The sequence below is a fragment of the Alexandromys fortis genome, unplaced genomic scaffold (genome assembly GCF_014885135.2).
Source record: "Alexandromys fortis isolate MF-2015 unplaced genomic scaffold, M_Fortis_MF-2015_v1.1 scaffold_187, whole genome shotgun sequence".
Classification (NCBI taxonomy): Eukaryota; Metazoa; Chordata; class Mammalia; order Rodentia; family Cricetidae; genus Alexandromys; species Alexandromys fortis.
In genome coordinates this window covers 1,565,682-1,583,649 of record NW_026068088.1, presented here as the reverse complement: position 1 = coordinate 1,583,649, position 17,968 = coordinate 1,565,682, and the positions used below count along the sequence as shown (strand labels likewise).

The 17,968-nt window shown below is 41.2% G+C and overlaps 1 protein-coding gene across 1 annotated transcript in view; it reads right to left on the bottom strand.

Annotated features, from left to right (window-relative positions):
* Positions 1–17,968, bottom strand: part of Impg2 (interphotoreceptor matrix proteoglycan 2) — a 62,493-nt gene that overhangs the window by 42,866 nt on the left and 1,659 nt on the right. Inside the window, exons 3-6 of the mRNA XM_050122347.1 lie at positions 10,834–11,000; positions 5,661–5,692; positions 5,543–5,566; positions 285–334 (exon numbers count right to left, since the gene is read on the bottom strand). Of these exons, the coding sequence (XP_049978304.1) occupies positions 285–334; positions 5,543–5,566; positions 5,661–5,692; positions 10,834–11,000 (273 nt within the window). The remainder of the gene's footprint in view (positions 1–284; positions 335–5,542; positions 5,567–5,660; positions 5,693–10,833; positions 11,001–17,968) is intronic.

The window sequence follows — 17,968 nt, the reverse complement described above, 5'->3', positions numbered from 1 at the left end:
CCCTTGTACTGGGAAAGTCACACAAAGTTAAAATAATTCATGCATCACACTCATGTTTTAAGGTATTTTCTGACTCTTAAAGTACACGCAGCATAATATCACGAACCAAGTAAAAAATATTTTTCTCTTGAGCAATACAAAAATAAAGGGGGAACTGATGTTTTTAAAATGTGAGCCAAAAACCTATACTTGCTTAAAAAACGGTCTTAACTCTTCAATAGCTATAATAAAGATATAAAGGTGAATCAATAGAAATAAAGGTGAATGAAAGCAAAAAAGCATACCTGTAAATGTTGAGGTATCACCAGCAGGAACTGGGGATGACAACTCAGGCCTAGAAGGGAAAAATGCAGGTATTTAAAATTACAGAAACCTGGGAAAGTATTATAAAATTTGGAACGTGGGTTCTATGGTGGTTTGAAAGAAACTGGTCCCCAGAGAGAGTGGCACTATATGGAGGTGTGGTTTTGTTGGAGTAGGAGTGGCCTTGTAAGATGAAGTGTGTCACTGTGGGGGGTGGGCTTTGGGGTCTCCTTTTAGACTCAGTGTGGCAGACAGTTTGCCTCCTGCTGCCTGCGGATCAAGATGTAGAACTCTCTGCTCCTTCAGTAGCGCCATGTCTGCCTGTGTGCCGCCATGTTCCACCATGATGATGATGGACTAAACCGCTGAAACTGTGAGCTACCCCAATTAAATGTTTTCCTTTATAAGACAGGTCATGGTGTCTCTTCACAGCAATAGTAACCGTTGCTAAGACAGGTTTCCAAAGGAATTCTTTAGAACCAAATAAGTGTTCCCAAGCCAACATACTAAGCTATAAAGTCAAAAAAAAAAACCCTATAACTTCAAATTTTACTTATGTTGTATTTATTGATGTCTCATCAATATAGCCATCCTATATAAAGAACCTTCCTAGTTATAGCTCATTGTCCATTTTTTTTCCTCCAGGTAAAATCATTATGTGAAACTATTCTGTTGCCTACTTTATCTTTGTCCCCTCCCACTTAATCCTCTAGAATGTATCATCGGTATAGAAGTCTTGCACTCATTCGACAGTTAGATTAAGTGATATTATACAGCTAGAAACTTTCCTTATTCCCAATGGCCACACTCCAGGTATTCAGTGTTCACATGTGGCTAATGGTCATCACATTAGACAATTAAGAGCATTTGCAGCATCACAGAAGGGTCTGTTTGAGAATCTAAACTCCAGGCTCAGAAAACAGTTCAATGGAAGAGTATATGCCTAGCATGTTTATGGCTCCAGCCTTGATCCTAATCTCTACAATTAAAGGGATGGGGAGATAATAAGAAGAACTTCACGAGATTAAGAACTTGCCTACCATATCCCTTTCATTTTCCAATGTCTAAAACTTTAAAAGGGTATTTTTATAGGGCTAGGGATGTAGTTCAGTTGGTCGAGTGCTTGCCTAGCACACATGAAGCCCTGGGCTCACTCACCAGTACCACATTAACTAGGTATGGGAGTTCTTGCCTGCAACCATAACTCTCAGTGTAAGATTTGAAGGAACACTAGTATAAACCATGATAATAAAACATTTGTGATTGAAGGTAAAGCAGAGGCATGTTCTCCACACCCTCAGGCACACATAGAAAATCAGAGAAACTGATTTTTTTAAGTATCTCACCAGAAAGATTATTCCAATTTTAAAAACACCATCTGACAGAGTAACTTATTAAAATCATTATACAAAACCTATCCGTATTCGTTGGTTAGAACATTTCTACCTGACATCACTTACTAAATGAGTAATCACTAGAAGAACTTAAAGTCATATGACATCTGGACAAGTGATTTAGATAAGTACAGGAATGCCTCAGTAACAGAAACCATCAAGAGGCATCTTGGGTTACAGGATGTGAAGGGAAAATAAAATGAGGTTCAGAGGCATTTAGAATACATATTAGCATAATCAAACCTGAAGAGGTCCCTCAGTTACCCACAGGCAATACCTTCGTGCACAGACTGAAATAATAACTGATTAGTAATTATTAATTATTACTATAGTAATAATTTGGGAGGCAAATTCACCAAAGTCAGCCCGAACTGCTCAATGCAGGAGAGCAATGTGTATGCTAACATGTGCAGTACCAGTGTAGACAGATGTGTGTGCAGTGCCAGTGTAGACCGATGTGTGTGCAGTACCAATGTAGACAGATGTGTGTGCAGTGCCAGTGTAGACCGATGTGTGTGGTAACATGTGCAGTGCCAGTGTAGACAGATGTGTGTGCAGTGCCAGTGTAGACCGATTTGTGCACAGTGCCAGAGTAGACTGATGTGTGTGCAGTTAACATGTGCAGTGCCAGTGTGGCCTCTCATAGGCTGCATTACAGGCTGTTTTATAACATGGAATCTCTCTTCATACAGACAGAATCATGCTTTGTCTTTCTTTTCAGAATTTTTCTTGAGACTTGGGGCTGTGAAGAGAGCATGAAGTGATGTGGGGGTGATTTCTTTCTAATCTGTTGCTTTCATTGGTTAATTAATAAAGAAGCTGCCTTGGCCCATTTGATAGGCCAACCCTTAGGTGGGTGGAGTAAACAGAACAGAGTGCTGGGAGAAAGAAGCTGAGTCAGGGAGTCGCCATGATTCTCCCACTCCAGACAGCTGCAGGTTAAGATCTTCCCTGGTAAGCCACCTTGTGGGCTACACAGATTATTAGAAATGGGTTATATCAATAAGTAAGAGCTAGCCATTAAGAGGCTAGAACTAATGGGCCAGGCAGTGTTTAAAAGAATACAGTTTCCATGTAATTATTTCAGGGCATAAGCTAGCCATACGGGCGGCTGGGTGCCGGGGACGCAGCCCCGCTGCTCCTATCACTACAATGAAGGCATTTGTTTCTACCTGACAGGAACAGGAAGGGACAGTTTGAGTTTAGTCAGGAGAATAGAAGCAACAGAATGAGCTGATCTAGCCAGCCAGCTCCAGATGAGACCAATTCCACTTCTGCCAAATCACAACTCATTTCCCCCTCGTCTAGTCCACTCTTAAGGCACTATCTTCAGGGCTTTCTTAGTGTGTGATTCAAAAAAAATATCCTCCCAGTATAAACAAAAATAAATCTACACTTTTCCTCTTTAAATGCAGGTGGGGGAATACTATGTCATCTCTGGAGCATGGTGACACAGAGCCGAATTGAGGTAAAATGTATGTTGTGATATTAAACAATGATTATTTAATGAATAAAAACCTTGGTCTTTGTGTAATGCATGGTGTGGGCAACTTGACCACTTCACAATGCAGAAGTAAAAAAATATAATGTAAGTCACCCTGGTGAGTTAATCTATCTTCCTTCTCTTGAATGTATGGGTATATTCACACACGTACATACACGAGAGAGAGAGAGAGAGAGAGAGAGAGAGAGAGAGAGAGAGAGAGAGAGAGAGAGAGAGAGAGAGAGAGAGAGAGAGAGAGAGAGAGAGANAGAGAGAGAGAGAGAGAGAGAGAGAGAGAGAGAGAGAGAGAGAGAGAGAGAGACAGAGACAGAGAGACAGAGAGAGAGAGGGCAACACAAACACATACTGATTTTGGTATGGTTGCTTAAACAAAATTAATATATGCTGTGCACGCTGGGATGTTCAGTGCTGGGTCGTGGAGAGTCTATGAGAACTTGTAAATCAAAGCCTCTTCCCTCCTGAGGATTGTACACGAGGACTGTAGAAAGGAACCAGGCACATTTCTTATTTGCTTGAGGAGATTATACAGAAGACTGCTGAAGGCTGCATGGTGGGTTATACAGGTAGAGACAGGCTTTAGGGTCTCCTGAAGTTACTTTCTTCGTATTTAGGCTCACGTGAGGGAACTATTGTCAAACTTTGTTTGTGTTGCTGCTGAGACAATTAAACGGTAGAATAAACACTTTACAGAGTGAAAGGTAATTTTACCAGAGATTATAATCTGAATATTGAGACTCAGATGGGTGTGGGTTTAAATCCTAAATGCACTCCTTGCTCATCTGGGTTGTCCGAAGTTATTTAAACTGATTTGTTGTATAATTTTTTTTAAAAAAAATATATAGTAAATGCTCCATAACTTGGAGACACAGCTTGATCTGGAGGGCTAAGCACGGGCTGATTATGAAGACTCTAGTGAGGCAGCTTAATCTTGATCTTTGAAGAGCAGCAAGTAGCTAGTCATTTGTCTGGCAGAGAAGAGGGACATGGTGTAACTCTTTTAATCTGAAAGCTATTTGGCTGGTGCACAGCAAGTGGATCAGTGAGAGGCAGAGAGACCCATCAGCAAACTTTGTACTGAAAGAACTACTTACTGGTTGTAGGAATTGGGGAACTATGAGAAGACAGGCAGAGAAAAAGGTAATTGGAAACAGAAGAGAAAGAAATTAAAAAGCAAGAGTGATGGTGGCTGTGGGGAGAGGGATATTCATTTTTCTTTGAGGGTGTGGCCATCAGCAACTGCCCACGCTCCTGCAGAAGATCGCACACCCATGTGCATATGAGCAGTACTAACTGGACAGTGGAGAGGAACTGAACAAGAGCTGGAAAGGGGTGTGCTGGAGGGGATTCAGGGAGAACTGGAGGCAGAAGTGGGAAGAGGATATGATCAAGCTATGCGTGATAGATCAGTGAAATTCTCAAAGAAGAAATGTTTTAATGTTTTTAAAAATAGAGGACATATTACTTTAAAAATCAAAGATAAAAGACAGGGGGGAGGGAGCGAGAGAGAGTGTGTATACTGGGAAATAGAACAAAGAAGAGAAGCAAAGTAAGGCACCTTGGGTCCAGCAGATTGTGGATGTGAAGAAGATGGTTTCTCCAGCTCTGTCATTAGGATGGAAGTTTCACAAATAGACTAATAGCCAACAGGCCAAGAGGAAAAAGAGGACCCCCACAATGCCCAATCTCAAATCTTAACACAGACTCTGTGGCATCACGAGACAGATAAATGAGGCCACAAAGTTCACTCTCCTCCTGCCTGCCTGTGTTCTATTCAAAAACTCCTGTGTGTATACTCCAACTATGTCTTGACTTTGTTGTGGAAGCTGGATGTCTGGATCCTGGCATGTTAAGTTAATTTTTAACCTACTAGTGATTTACTATGTAGTCTCCCACACGTTGGTATACTATTGATATTCTGAAGATGGCTGGAATTTAAACTTCAGTCACTATCCTCACCTTGTGAAGTCTGCTTTATATAACCACTGCTTAGAAGCCAGAAATCATCCTGGCCTTTGCCTAATGGGCAGACGTGAAGCACACTAACAGATCAATCTATGGTGTACTGTTTTCCTTCAAGACCATACTCATAAAGTCAATAAAATAATCCAAACAACTACCACCTAACAACCTAATCCTCTCTAAGATAAACCTTTTCAGTGTTGGTGTTAGCCTTAAGCTCAGTAGCAGCAGGTCGTTCTCACAAAGGCAGACTTCCATTGAATTATCCAGGAAGAAACAAACCAGTGGGCTCCTGGTAAGGCCAGACAGTGAGTGAGCCTGGTGGCTATGGTGATGCTCTGGGAAGGGAGATGGCCTCAGAGGAACAGCATTTGGGACTTACCCACAGGCCTGGTGCTTGCAGGAGCTGAAAAGACATAGGAAAGGAACGGCAGTGTAAGTGTTGGTGTTCATGTGACACCCCTATGTTGTCAGGTGTCAGATTAGGAGAAAAGACATACCTGCTTGCAGCTTCCTTCGTGTAAGCCAGCTTCTGAAGAAAACAAAGACACTAAGGCTGAGTTAATAGCAGTGATTGCACAGTGAATAAGATCTACTCCACAGAGGTCACCAATGCCCTAATGAGGCAAAAGCTAGGCCACTAATCTCTAAGGACAAGCAAATCATGAACGCAGGTGTTGTGGTTTTTAAAAAGTGGCGCAGGAGAGAAAGACGCTATGAGACAGAGTTCAGTGGAGAGGTTGTTTTGTTGGGGAAAGTGAATGGGAAAAGAGGGAAGGGGAGAGGGGAGACCAGCCTCTGGGGACAGGAGTGGCAGAAGAGAAGAGAGAAGACAGAGAGAGAAAGACAGACAGATAGACAGACAGACAGACAGACAGACAGACAGACAGACAGACAGACAGGCAGGCAGACAGACAGACAGAGAAAGAAGGAGAGATAGGAGGTGGGCAGGGCCCTTTTAAAGGGAATGTAGTGAATGTGCATGGGAGGTGCTCTTAGTGGCTACAGCTGAGGATGTACACCCCAAGATCAGGCCAGCACAGATGCCTGAATACTAACAGCAGATACTGATGATGTCAAGTTTGTTTCTATAACCGTGCAAGCATCCTAGCATTCTCTCTGCTTATGTGCCTTTATGTTCCTGTGTACTCTTACTTCAAAAACAAAAAAGAGTGTACAGAAGATTAAGATGGATCCACAAGGTCTAGTTTAAAGTTCCCATTTCTCCTCCCAGTTACAAGCACACACCCCACGTCCTTTCTGGCTCCAAGGATCAGTGTTCTCGTCTGTTGAATGGAAAGAAAATTACCCAAATCACTCTGAGATATCATTAAGTAATTTGCTCCTTTGCTTCCTCTATGGTCCCTCCCAAAACAATCTGTCACCTCATGCATTCAGTCACTACATCAAAGCTGGTGAATATTCCTATAATTAAAAACCCAGACCACCTCCTTTGCTTCATATGAAAACATCAAACAATGCACATTTCTCGTGAGCAGTTAAGATGAATGTTTCAAAATAACTTCGCCCTTCTTGCCTCATCTGCAAGGAGCACAGTGACTTTCCTGCCTGAGCCCTGATCTTGATGACTCCCATTAGGGACTGGGAGGCTCCCAGCACTATTATCCCATCCTGTTCCCACCTAATCTGCCACAGCCTGTTGTAGAATATTTGTTTAAGTATGTAAATATATGTTCATTGTATTTGTTTAATAATGTAAAGAGGAGTTGCTGTTTTACCTTGCCTGCCTAAGGCACCTGCTTGGTCTAATAAAATTCTGAACAGCCAATAGCAAGGGAGGAGGTATAGACAGCACTTCTGAGCAGGGAGAGCAAGAGGGAAGAGGAATTTAGTCTGGGGCTTTTAAGCTAGCTCCTTTGTCTTATCCCCTTACAACCCTGAAGTTTCCTGTCACCCACAGAGCCAAATCCAAGCCTCTTAAAACTCTCCCCTTCTCCCATGTGACCTGTCATTTCTAGCATGCCCTCTACTACACCGGCCTAAACCATACCCTACAAACACAGTTTGTGTTGTTCCCTACATCTGCCTGTCCAACCTCGCCTTTTCCGCCAACTCACATTTAACCCTTTAGACTCAAGCCAGACAGCGCATCGCCTGTCTAATCTACAAGCTCTAAGTATTACTTTAAGATACCATCTTACACCTGTCAGAATGGCTAAAATCAAAATCACCAATGATAGCCTTTGCTGTAGAGGTTGTGGAGAAAGGGGTATACTCATCCATTGCTGGTGGGAATGCAAACTTGTGCAAACACTCTGTAAAGCAGTGTGGAGGTTTCTCAGGAAATTCGGGATCAACCTACCCATGGACCCAGCAATACCACTCTTGGGAATATACCCAAGAGAGGCCTTATCATGCAACAAAAGTATATGCTCTACTATGTTCATAGCAGCATTGTTTGTAATAGCCAGAACCTGGAAACAACCTAGATGCCCTTCAATTGAAGAATGGATGAAGAAAGTATGGAATATATACATATTAGAGTACTAGTCAGCAGTAAAAAGCAAGGACTTCTTGAAGTTTGCAGGCAAATGTTTGGAAATAGAAAACACTATCCTGAGGGAGGTAAGCCAGACCCAAAAAGAGGAACATGGGATGTACTCACTCATATTTGGTTTCTAGTCATAAATAAAGGATATTGAGCCTATAATTCGGGATCTTAGAGAAGCTAAATAAGAAGGAGAACCCAAAGAAAAACATTTAGGCATCCTCCTGAATATTAACCTTCATCAGGCGATGAAAGGAGACAGAGACAGAGACAGAGACAGAGACAGAGACAGAGACAGAGACCCACATTGGAGCACCGGACTGAAATCTCAAGGTCCAAATCAGGAGCAGAAGGACAGAGAGCACGAGCAAGGAACTCAGGACCGCGAGAGGTGCACCCACACACTGAGACAATGGGGATGTTCTATCAGGAACTCACCAAGGCCAGCTGGCCAGGGTCTGAAAAAGCCTGGGTTAAAACCGGTCTCACTGAACATAGGGGACAATGAGGACTACTGAGACCTCAAGAACAATGGCAATGGGTTTTTGATCCTACTGCACCTATTGGTTTCGTGGGAGCCTAGGCAGTTTGGATGCTCACTTTACTAGACCTGGATGGAGGTGGGTGGTCCTTGGACTTCCCACAGGGCAGGGAACCCTTGAATGCTCTTTGGGCTGATGAGGGAGGGGTACTTGATTGGGGGAGGGGGAGGGAAAGGGGAGGCGGCGGTGGGGAAGAGACAGAAAGCTTTAATAATTAAAAAAAAGAACAGTAAAAATAAAAGCAAAAAAAGAATCACAAAAAAAAGCTCTAAGTATTCATTGAAGCGCATTTCCTAGACTTTCAAGTTAAAACTAAAGTCCCACTTGTAAGCAACACATTTTAGTGTAACATCACAAAATTTTGTTATTAAGTTAATAACCCTTTGTATATATTTCTTGCTTTAGTTGCTGATCCAATATTGTGGACATAATTTGAAATCCATGGGGATGATATAAATATGAATACATGATTCTTTGCTTTCTGGAAGTCTTTTGGATCAATAACGACTGGAATGGAAGCTCCATAACAGAGGGGAAAACATGCTTTGAGAGTTTTGTTTTGTTTTGTTTTTGCAGTGCTGCTAATCAAACACAGGGCCTTGCACAGGATACCACGCTCTGTGCTGCTGAACAATATTCATATCCAAAAATATAAATTTTGGGAAAAAATGGTTCTGGATTACAAATGATTTTGTAATAAAGGGCAAGCAATGTATTTATTGTCTTTATTTACAAAATGAATAACACCTTGCAAGGTTGCTGTCCGTTAGCTATAAAATATGGGTGGCATGGATGAGGCATGTATTCTCATAATTTCTAAAATGAAGCAGCTATAAATATGACAGAGAAAAGGCAGACACCATGTCTTCACTTGAACTGTGACACACCATGGCAAATAGATGAGTTCATTTTAAACACATAAAAAATTTGCACGTCTGCAAAATGTTTATGACCCTATAAAATCTGTCTTCGGTCCACCCATGTTTAGTAAACTATCCGCCTACCCAACTTTCTCTCACTTAATGAGATCACCAATGTAAAACCAAATGTTAAAAGAATATAGTACATTTTCTTTACTAGAAATAAAATTTAAAAATGAAAGAACGTGATGATTCATCTTGTTTCTTTTAGATGCACTCTTATTTCATAAGGATCAAACAAAAATAACTCAGAGCTATTCATTTAATAATAATTTTTCAGACCTACTTAAACAACTGGTTTTAGCTATTCATCCAACAATTATTTTCAGTATGTAGTATTTGCATCCAGTGCTTGAAAGTGATATTCATAAACTTCAAAGATTGCAGGGAGTAGAAAAATACATGTGGCTATTACTTTTATAATTTTATTTCAACAAATATCCATTAAATAATTTCTATAATGTCTGATAATAAAACATAGCAAACATGGCTGGCAAGATGGCTCAACAGGTAAAATCGTGTGTCCTGCAAACCAGATGACCTGACTTGGATCCTCGGAGCCTATGACAGCTAATCTTGGTTGTCAAGTTTGTTATGTCTAGAATTAATTAAAGCCCATACAGCTGGACAAACCTGTGAGGGATTTTTCTTGTTTAGGAAAACTTCAGTTAGGAAGGCCGACCTTAAATCCAGCTCATTTAAGGTCAGAAAATCCATCCTAACTCTGGGCCACACCCTCTGGTAACAGCCCATATAAGAGGACGTGGAAGAAGGAAGAGCTTGGTTTCTTGCCTGTTTCCCCTCACTCTTGCTGGCAAGTTTATCTGTCCTGCTGCTGAAGCATTCTTTCACTGGTTTTAGAAACTCTTTCTTTGAGATTCTAACATAGAGACCAGCTGCGACATCCAGCCTCATGTTGAACAATTATGGGATTTTTGAACTTACTGGTAGCAGAGAACCATTGTTGGACTAGCCAGACCACAGGCTGTAAGTCACTGTAGAAATCCTCTTTTAATTATAGATGCATTCTAGAAGATCTGCTCCTCTAGAGAACCCTGACTAATACAGAACTTTGAAAAGCCACGTACAGTGGCTGCATCTGTAACCCCAAGATTCCTAAGGCAGGATGGGAGAGACAGAAGAATCAGTCGGAAGTTCATTTATTTTGTGCAGAAGCAAAAATTAAAAGAGAGACCTTGCATCAAAAACAAGGTGGAAGGAGAAAACTGGCTTCCAAGAAATTGAACTCTGCCCTCTGTATGTCTGCCATGGCACACATGTGTACACATGCATGCATGTCCACATACATACACACAAATAAAAACAAATTAAACTAAAACCACATTCATACTTCACTACATGTGCTAAATAAACTATATCCTCTAACTTATTTAGAATGATTAGGATCCATTCTGAATGAACATATAAAGCAATTTGGCAATAAAGTTTAACTCACACAGATCCTTATCTTTGAATTTTTGCATAATATTATTTTGATACATTTCTATCTATAAACAAGCCTGCTTCTATTTCTGCATTAACAGTGTTCGTTGTGAAAGGTGAGAGCTAGGGATAGAAGACTAAGCTATACCCTAGGGCAGCTCACTCGGAAACCTTAAACCATGTTATCGTCTCTTCCTTTAGCCATGTACAACAATGCCTACAACAATTTAACAATTTCTTTCTTCCTTGAGACACTTACCTTCGTGATTAAGCTTCTATGTTCCATAGACTGGCTAAACTGTGTGCCCATTTCAAATACACTTGTGGTTCCAGCCTCACACAAGTCCATCCAGTAACGATATTCCTCACGCCCAGGAAGACGATCCCAAAACGTCCTGAAGGCTTCCCAGATGGCTTCCTGGCACACTGGAAAATAGAGAGAGATGTGTAGAAAAGGATAACATGTTCTGTGGGTCTCGTGATGATCATGGGACAACTCACTCCCATTTCTTTGAAACACTTTTGGCCATATCATCTTTTCTGGAGGGTCATGAGGATGGCATTCAGCTAAAAACATCCTGTTCAAACTTTTCAGTTCTGGAAAAAAAAAATTGCACTCCCCAACTATTCTTTTATAAGGGGCATTAACTCACCTCTTAATGAATATGTTCCTTGTTTATTTTTTATTCCATGTTTATGTCTTATGAAAATGAAACTTAGATTTAATATACTGTGTTGATCTGATGAGGGTCTCTGTCCCTCATCAGAGCAACGGACTGAGTTCCCAAGGTCCAGTTGAAGAGCAGAAGGAGGGAGAAGATGAGCAAGGAAGTCAGGACCGCAAGGGGTTGATTCACCCACTTGAGACAGTGTGCCTGATCTTATGGTAGCTCACCAAATCCAGCTGTACTGGGACTGAATGAGCATGCGACCAAACTGGACTCTCTGAATGTGGCTGACAATGGGGGCTGACTGAGAAGCCATTGATAAATGCACTGGGACTTGTTTCTACTGCATGTACTGGCTTTTTGGGACCCTCGTCTATTTGGATGCAAAGCTTCCTAGGCCTGGATGTAGTGGGGAGGGCCTTGGACTTCCCACAGGGCAGGGTTCCCTGCCCTCTCTTAAGGAGGGAGGGGGAGGGAGGAGAGGAAGAGGGGGAGCAGGAGAGGAATGGGAGGGGAGGAAGTGTAAATTTTTGAATGGAAAAAAATTAAAAAGTAAAATATATATACTGTGTTGAATCTGTTTTATTAATAAACACTGTAATTTTAAGCTCCTTTTTTTTAACTGAAGTCATGACTTCTCAGCTTTTCAAAAGATGATGCTTTTGGACACTGCAGTAAAATGACCCCTAATGACTTAAAGCTGGAAGAGGTGGATGACTTCAAGAAAACTGCTTCCCAACACAACACTCAGATGCACATATGAACACATGGCTGTAATAACATGCATAAGACATGCACAAGCCAGATGAAACCCCAGCATAGAGAAGGAGATCAGAACAAAGTCCTGCTTCTAGCTCAGAGCTATTGGCATTCATTTGCTGGTGTGAGGGGAAGTCAGTTTTCTTCAATTGAGTGCCATCTGGTATACCAACCTTGTTCCAGGGCAGGCTTCATAGCCAGGAGTAGTGAACTTGAGGGGTTTTGGTTTGGATTTTTTTTTTAAGAGAGAAGGAACATGAGATTGGGTAAATTGAGAGTTGGGGGATTTGGGAGATGCTGAGGAGGAATAATACGGTCAAAGGACAATAAATGAAGTTTTCAAAGAATACAAGCTTTTAAAAAATAAAAGAGAGAAAATGACATTTTAAAAGAGCCAGGAGGTTTTTGGGTAAAATGTAGAAATGCAAATGAATGTGATCTATTCTTTGGAAAACTTATTGGACATTTTTAAAGGAGCATTTGGAACTCCTCAGGGCTTGTAGGTTGAGGGCACACTAAAGCCGGGGAGAGAATGTTCACTTTGAGTAGTCTCTCTCCAGCAAACACAACTCATGCTTGAAAACAGGAGATAATATTCATTTTTATACAGAAAAAGGAAACAAATCCAGTTCAGGTGCACTCCTTGGCATCTACGCAAACAAAGAAAGATTGCGCAAGAACTTGTATGAACATGTTTGAAATGGCTTTATTTACACTTGCCAAAGCCTGGAGGCAATAAAGACGGCCTTCAACAGAAGAATGGAAAATAAACTCTGGCAAATCCACACAATGGAATATTATTCAATTATTATTTCAAAATGAGATTTCAAAGCATTAAAATTATGCACACTGCCAAATCAATAAAACTAATCTGTATGAGCCCAATAAAATTTGTGGAAAGGCAAAAGTATGGGGACTGTGAAAAGATGTGTGTTCCTCGGGGCTTGGGCAAGGAGGGTGGAGTTGTTCTGAAGAACGCCGTAATCGTTGGTAAACATCATCATACCTTCACCAAAACCCAATGAATACACACCGCAGTGAACTCCAGTGTAAACTATGATTTGTTAATAATGCGCCAATGTTGGACTATTGATTGTAATAAATGTACTGTATTAATATAAGATGCTAATGACAAGGGGTTTAAGGAACTTTGCACTAATTTTATGGACATCATGCTCAATTTCTCTCTGAACCTATAACTACTCTGAAAACTTCATTGGTTTTAGAAACACATTAAGTATAAATTATATCAGGGAGGCTTGAGATAGCTCAGCTGTCAATAGCAGTGGCTGGCTGCTCTTGCAAAAGAATGTAATTCAGTTCCCAGCACCCAGATGGTACCCACAGTCACACTTAACTACAGTTCCAGGGAATCCAGTGCCTTTTTCTGGTCTCCAAAGGCACTAGACACATGTTGTCCATACAGGCAAAAAAAATACCTCATACATACAGGATAAAAATAAACATTTTCTAAAAAGATTACTTGCTGCTCTTAGAGGCTCTGAGTACTATTCCCAGCACCCATATCTGGCAGCTCATAACTGCCTGGAGCTCTGGCTTTATGGGGTTAAACACCTTCTTCTGGCCATTGCATGCACCCACACACATGGCATGCACTCACACAAACACACACACATATAAATTTTTAAAAATTATATAATATTTGTAAAACTTTGCTGTGTAAAAATAAAAACTAATTAAACGTACCGGCCAACCATCCTAGAACATGAAATCTGAAGGGCCATTAATATATCTGTTGCTTTTGCATCGCTGTGAGCACTGCACACTTAAGGGAGGAAAGATTGACACTGGGTCAATATTTCAGAGTTCCAGACCTCATGGGTGGCGGCATGGTGGTATGAACGTCTACATTGCCACCGTATGAACATATACATTGTCCAATGCCTATGCAGCTTAATTAAAGGAAAAAGTAAAACAATCCAAGTACTTACTGATATAAAATGAAGGAGAAATTGGCCATACAGTTAAGTTAAAAGAAAATTTGTTATCTTAAGTTAATATTTTGTGTCTAGAATCTATTGAAATGCAATACCCAGAGTTTCATGTCCAGCATCAGAAACCATAAAACTATGCAAATCTACTTTCAATTCAGATGGGCCAAAGTCACTTTAAAGACAACTGTTGACAGTCTCTGGGAATGGTCCTGAGCCACACAACAGATGAAGTCAATCCAACAAAAGTCGGTAAGGAAAGTGAGTCAGCTGCTGTAGACAACAAGGAAAGGACAGAGCAGGCATCTAACCAGGAAAGAAGAAAAGCTTCCTTCGCCTGCAGACGCGAGCTGTGTGCACAAGTCCTAAGGAAGCCACTTTAAGATGCTCTGAACTAGTAAGTAATTACAGCTAGGTTTCAGAATACAATACTGTATTATAATTTAAAAATTATATAATATTTGTAAAACTTTTGGTCATGGTGTTTATGACAGCAATAGAGACCAAGCTAGGATCTTCTTCTGTTAGATTTTGTTGTGTGTGTGTGAATAGTTGTTTGATGTGTAATCTACCTCCCACGTGGATCTTACTACACATTTAATATAATCCTATCAGAATAACGGCTGATGTCTTTGTGTATATTAATGAGCTAATAGTAAAATTCATTTTTACTATAAGGATCCCAGCACCCGGGAAGCAGAGAGGCAGGCAGACCTCTGTGAGTTCAAAACCAGCCTGGTCTACAAGAGCTAGTTCCAGGACGGGCTCCAAAGCTACACAGAAACCCTGTCTTGTAAAAAAAAATACAAAATATAAGCAATACGTTCCTCCCACTCAATCAGCAATACTGTTGCTATCTTAGGATCATCAAAGGCCTTACAAGTCTTAGTGTTTACTAAGACCCTTTGAAGATACTACTATTACTAATATCACTCTCATTTCAATGGTAACAAAATAGAAGTTTGCTGTGCTTAATGGCTTGTGACAGTAATCCCAGTACCTGGGACACTGTGCCAGGAGGATTGTCACAAGTTCAAGGCCATCCTGAGGCACATGGTGAGTTTCAGGTCAGCCTGAGATAAAAAGTGAGACATTTAAAAGTATTTTTGAGAAACAGTATAATTCTCCTGGGGGTTGGGAAGACGGCTCAGTGATTAAGAGTATTTACTGGTCTTGAAGAGGAGCCAATTTTGGTTTTCCGCACTAACACAGTGGCTCACCACTGTTTGTAATTCCAGTTCCAGGGAATCTGATGTCCTCCTTTGACCTCCATGGGCATCTGTCACAAATATGGTACACATACTTACATGAAAAAAACACTCAAACACTGTGTGTGTGTGTGTGTGTGTGTGTGTGTGTGTGTGTGAAGAAAAGAATCTGTGTTCTTGGAGACACAGAGCCAGCAAACCTACAGATCAAATATTATATGGGTCCCACTAACACTAGAATAATCATTTGTTGTTCAGCTGAAATTCAAGTTTTAACCGACTGCCCTACATTTTTATTTCCTAACCTGGCAGTGCTCTACATACTTCATGAAAGAGTTATGGACGGCTTCAGCCCATCCTACATTACTCCTGCAAAGAAGCTTTAAGCAAATAGAACCACACTCAGCTTTTGAGTTCCCATACCCTCCAGGGCCACCGGGAAAATGTCGACTTGTTCTTCCCAGTTGGTACGGATGGCTCGTCCTCGTGCTTCCTGCAGATGTACCTCGCCTCTTCGAGCTGTCTTTGCAGCACCCCGGTGATTCTGGTAAGCTGTGCCTTCATTTCGTTTTGTTCTAATTTACAGAGCTCTACTTGCCCCTGCCTCCTAACTTCTGGGATTAAAGTCATGTACCTCTTGGCCCAGCTCAGCTATTTGATTTCTTGCTTGAAGTTCTGAGTTCTTTATATATTTTAGATCTAAATCCTTTGTTACATATCTATATGTATCTAGCTAATGTTTGTTCCATTCTGTAGATTCTTTACTTGGATAAAAAATTCCTTGGCATCTGCATATCTTATTCTTTGTCCCTTGTCAGTCGTGGGTCTCTGTGTTATCTACATTTACTGCAGATAGAAGCTTGTCAGATGAGGGTTGAGAGATGGTATCTAGCTCTTAGTATCAAGGTGAACCATCAGAAGTGGTCAATCACTGTGCCCATGGAGTAGCATAATAGTAATAGGTTCTCTCTGGGGCCTATGAGGTGTCTGGCCGTAGCTTAACCTTATAATGGTGCCAGGTATGGGTTTCATCTTGTGGTGTGAGATTTAAAGTCCATTAGAAAGTGATTGGCTAGGCCAGCCTGGTCTACAGAGCAAGATCCAGAACAGCCAGTGCTATGAAGGGAAACCCTGTCTCCAAACAAACAAACAAAAAAAAAAAAAGGAAACAAAAAATAGTTGATTGCTCCCATGATGTTCATGCCACTATTGCACCAGTGGGGATGTCTGGGAACAGAGTTCCCACAGCAGGATAGTGTAGGAAGTCTGTCGCATGGTGGCTAAGACTGATGATTCCTGTTTCTTCCGATAGTGTGCATAGCACCGTCCAGCACTATGAAAGCTGGATAGGAAGGGATGAAGTGTCCAGGTGGTACCAGCTTGATTCTGCCATGTTCTATGATTCAGTCTTGTGGTGTCTTCAGTAATAGGTGTGACCGTGGAGTCTGGAGGATAACCACGAGCAATGGCAATGCCAGCAGTGAGTGCTTAGCCTAAAGGAACAGATGTATTGCAAAACTCCAAGCCTCAGGGATCATTATGGAAAAGGGGCTGAAGCCAGAGGTGGTAAAAATGACTACAAGGAGACATTATCTTGTTGGCCGAGCAGGGCAGCTGCACGTGGGAACTCACAGTGGTTATGGCAGCATGCAGAAAACCTGTGCAGGGCCCAAACCAGACCAAATGCCAGCATGGAATGTGTGCACCTCCTGTGTGCCTGGTGCCCAGGGAGACCAGAAGAGGGCACCAGATCTCCTGGGAATAGAGTTACAGTTGGTTGGGACCCACCACATAGTGCTGGAAATCACTATGGTCCTTTGGAAGAGCAGTCTGCGCTCTTAACACTGGGTTTTATCCCCAGCCCTTCCCCAGTTTTCAAAAGAGGTAAAGTATTGTTTTCTACTATGATCATAATAACAACCATAGTATAATGCCATAGTTTAACTTACTTTTCTGAGGTCCCTGTTCTTTCTAATTTTTAATCATTTCTTTTATTTTTTTGAAAGGGCAATTATCATTTCCCCCTTCTTCCCTCTCCTCCCTCCAAATATTTCCATATACCCTTCCTTGCTCTCTTTCACTCAAGTTCATAGCCTTTTTTTCATTAATTGTTGTTACACACATACACAGAGAGAGAGAGAGGGAGGGAGGGAGGGGGAGAGAGAGATGTATGTGTATATTCCTAAATACATAAGTACAATTGTTTAGTATGTATAATGTTACTTGTATGTATATTTTCAGGGTTCCTTTTCAATAACCCAAATCACAGCACCTGTATTTTTTAATTCATTATTTCAAGGATGTTTCATTTTTCCTTTTGTTGACTTCTTATTTTTAGCAATACTTCTTGACTTTATAAAAATAAGAGCAAAACAATCACAAAACAGAAGCAGATTCCTTAATGGTTGGCCCTTCCTCTTTACTGTGGAACAGAGAGCTGAGACAGCTCAATATTCTGAGCCATTTAAAATCCAGTCAGTGTAAATCATCTTGATACATGACCCACTGCCATTCTCTGGTCCTTCTTGTCCTCAGTCACTTTGCAAGTTCACTTCCAACCTAGGGTCCTACACAATACTTCTAGATCTACGATTCCCTTTTAACAAATGAAAGAAGAACCAGGTCAAGGGTGGTGGTGCACACCTTTACTCCCAGCACTTGAGAGGCAGAGCAGGCAGGTCTCTGAATCCAGCCTGGTCTACAAAGTAAGTTCCAGAACAGTCAGGGCTGTTACGCAGAGAAAAAACTGTCATGTTAAAAAAGAAGAAAAAGAAAAAGGAAGAGAAGAGCCTTTTCCTGAGTAATAG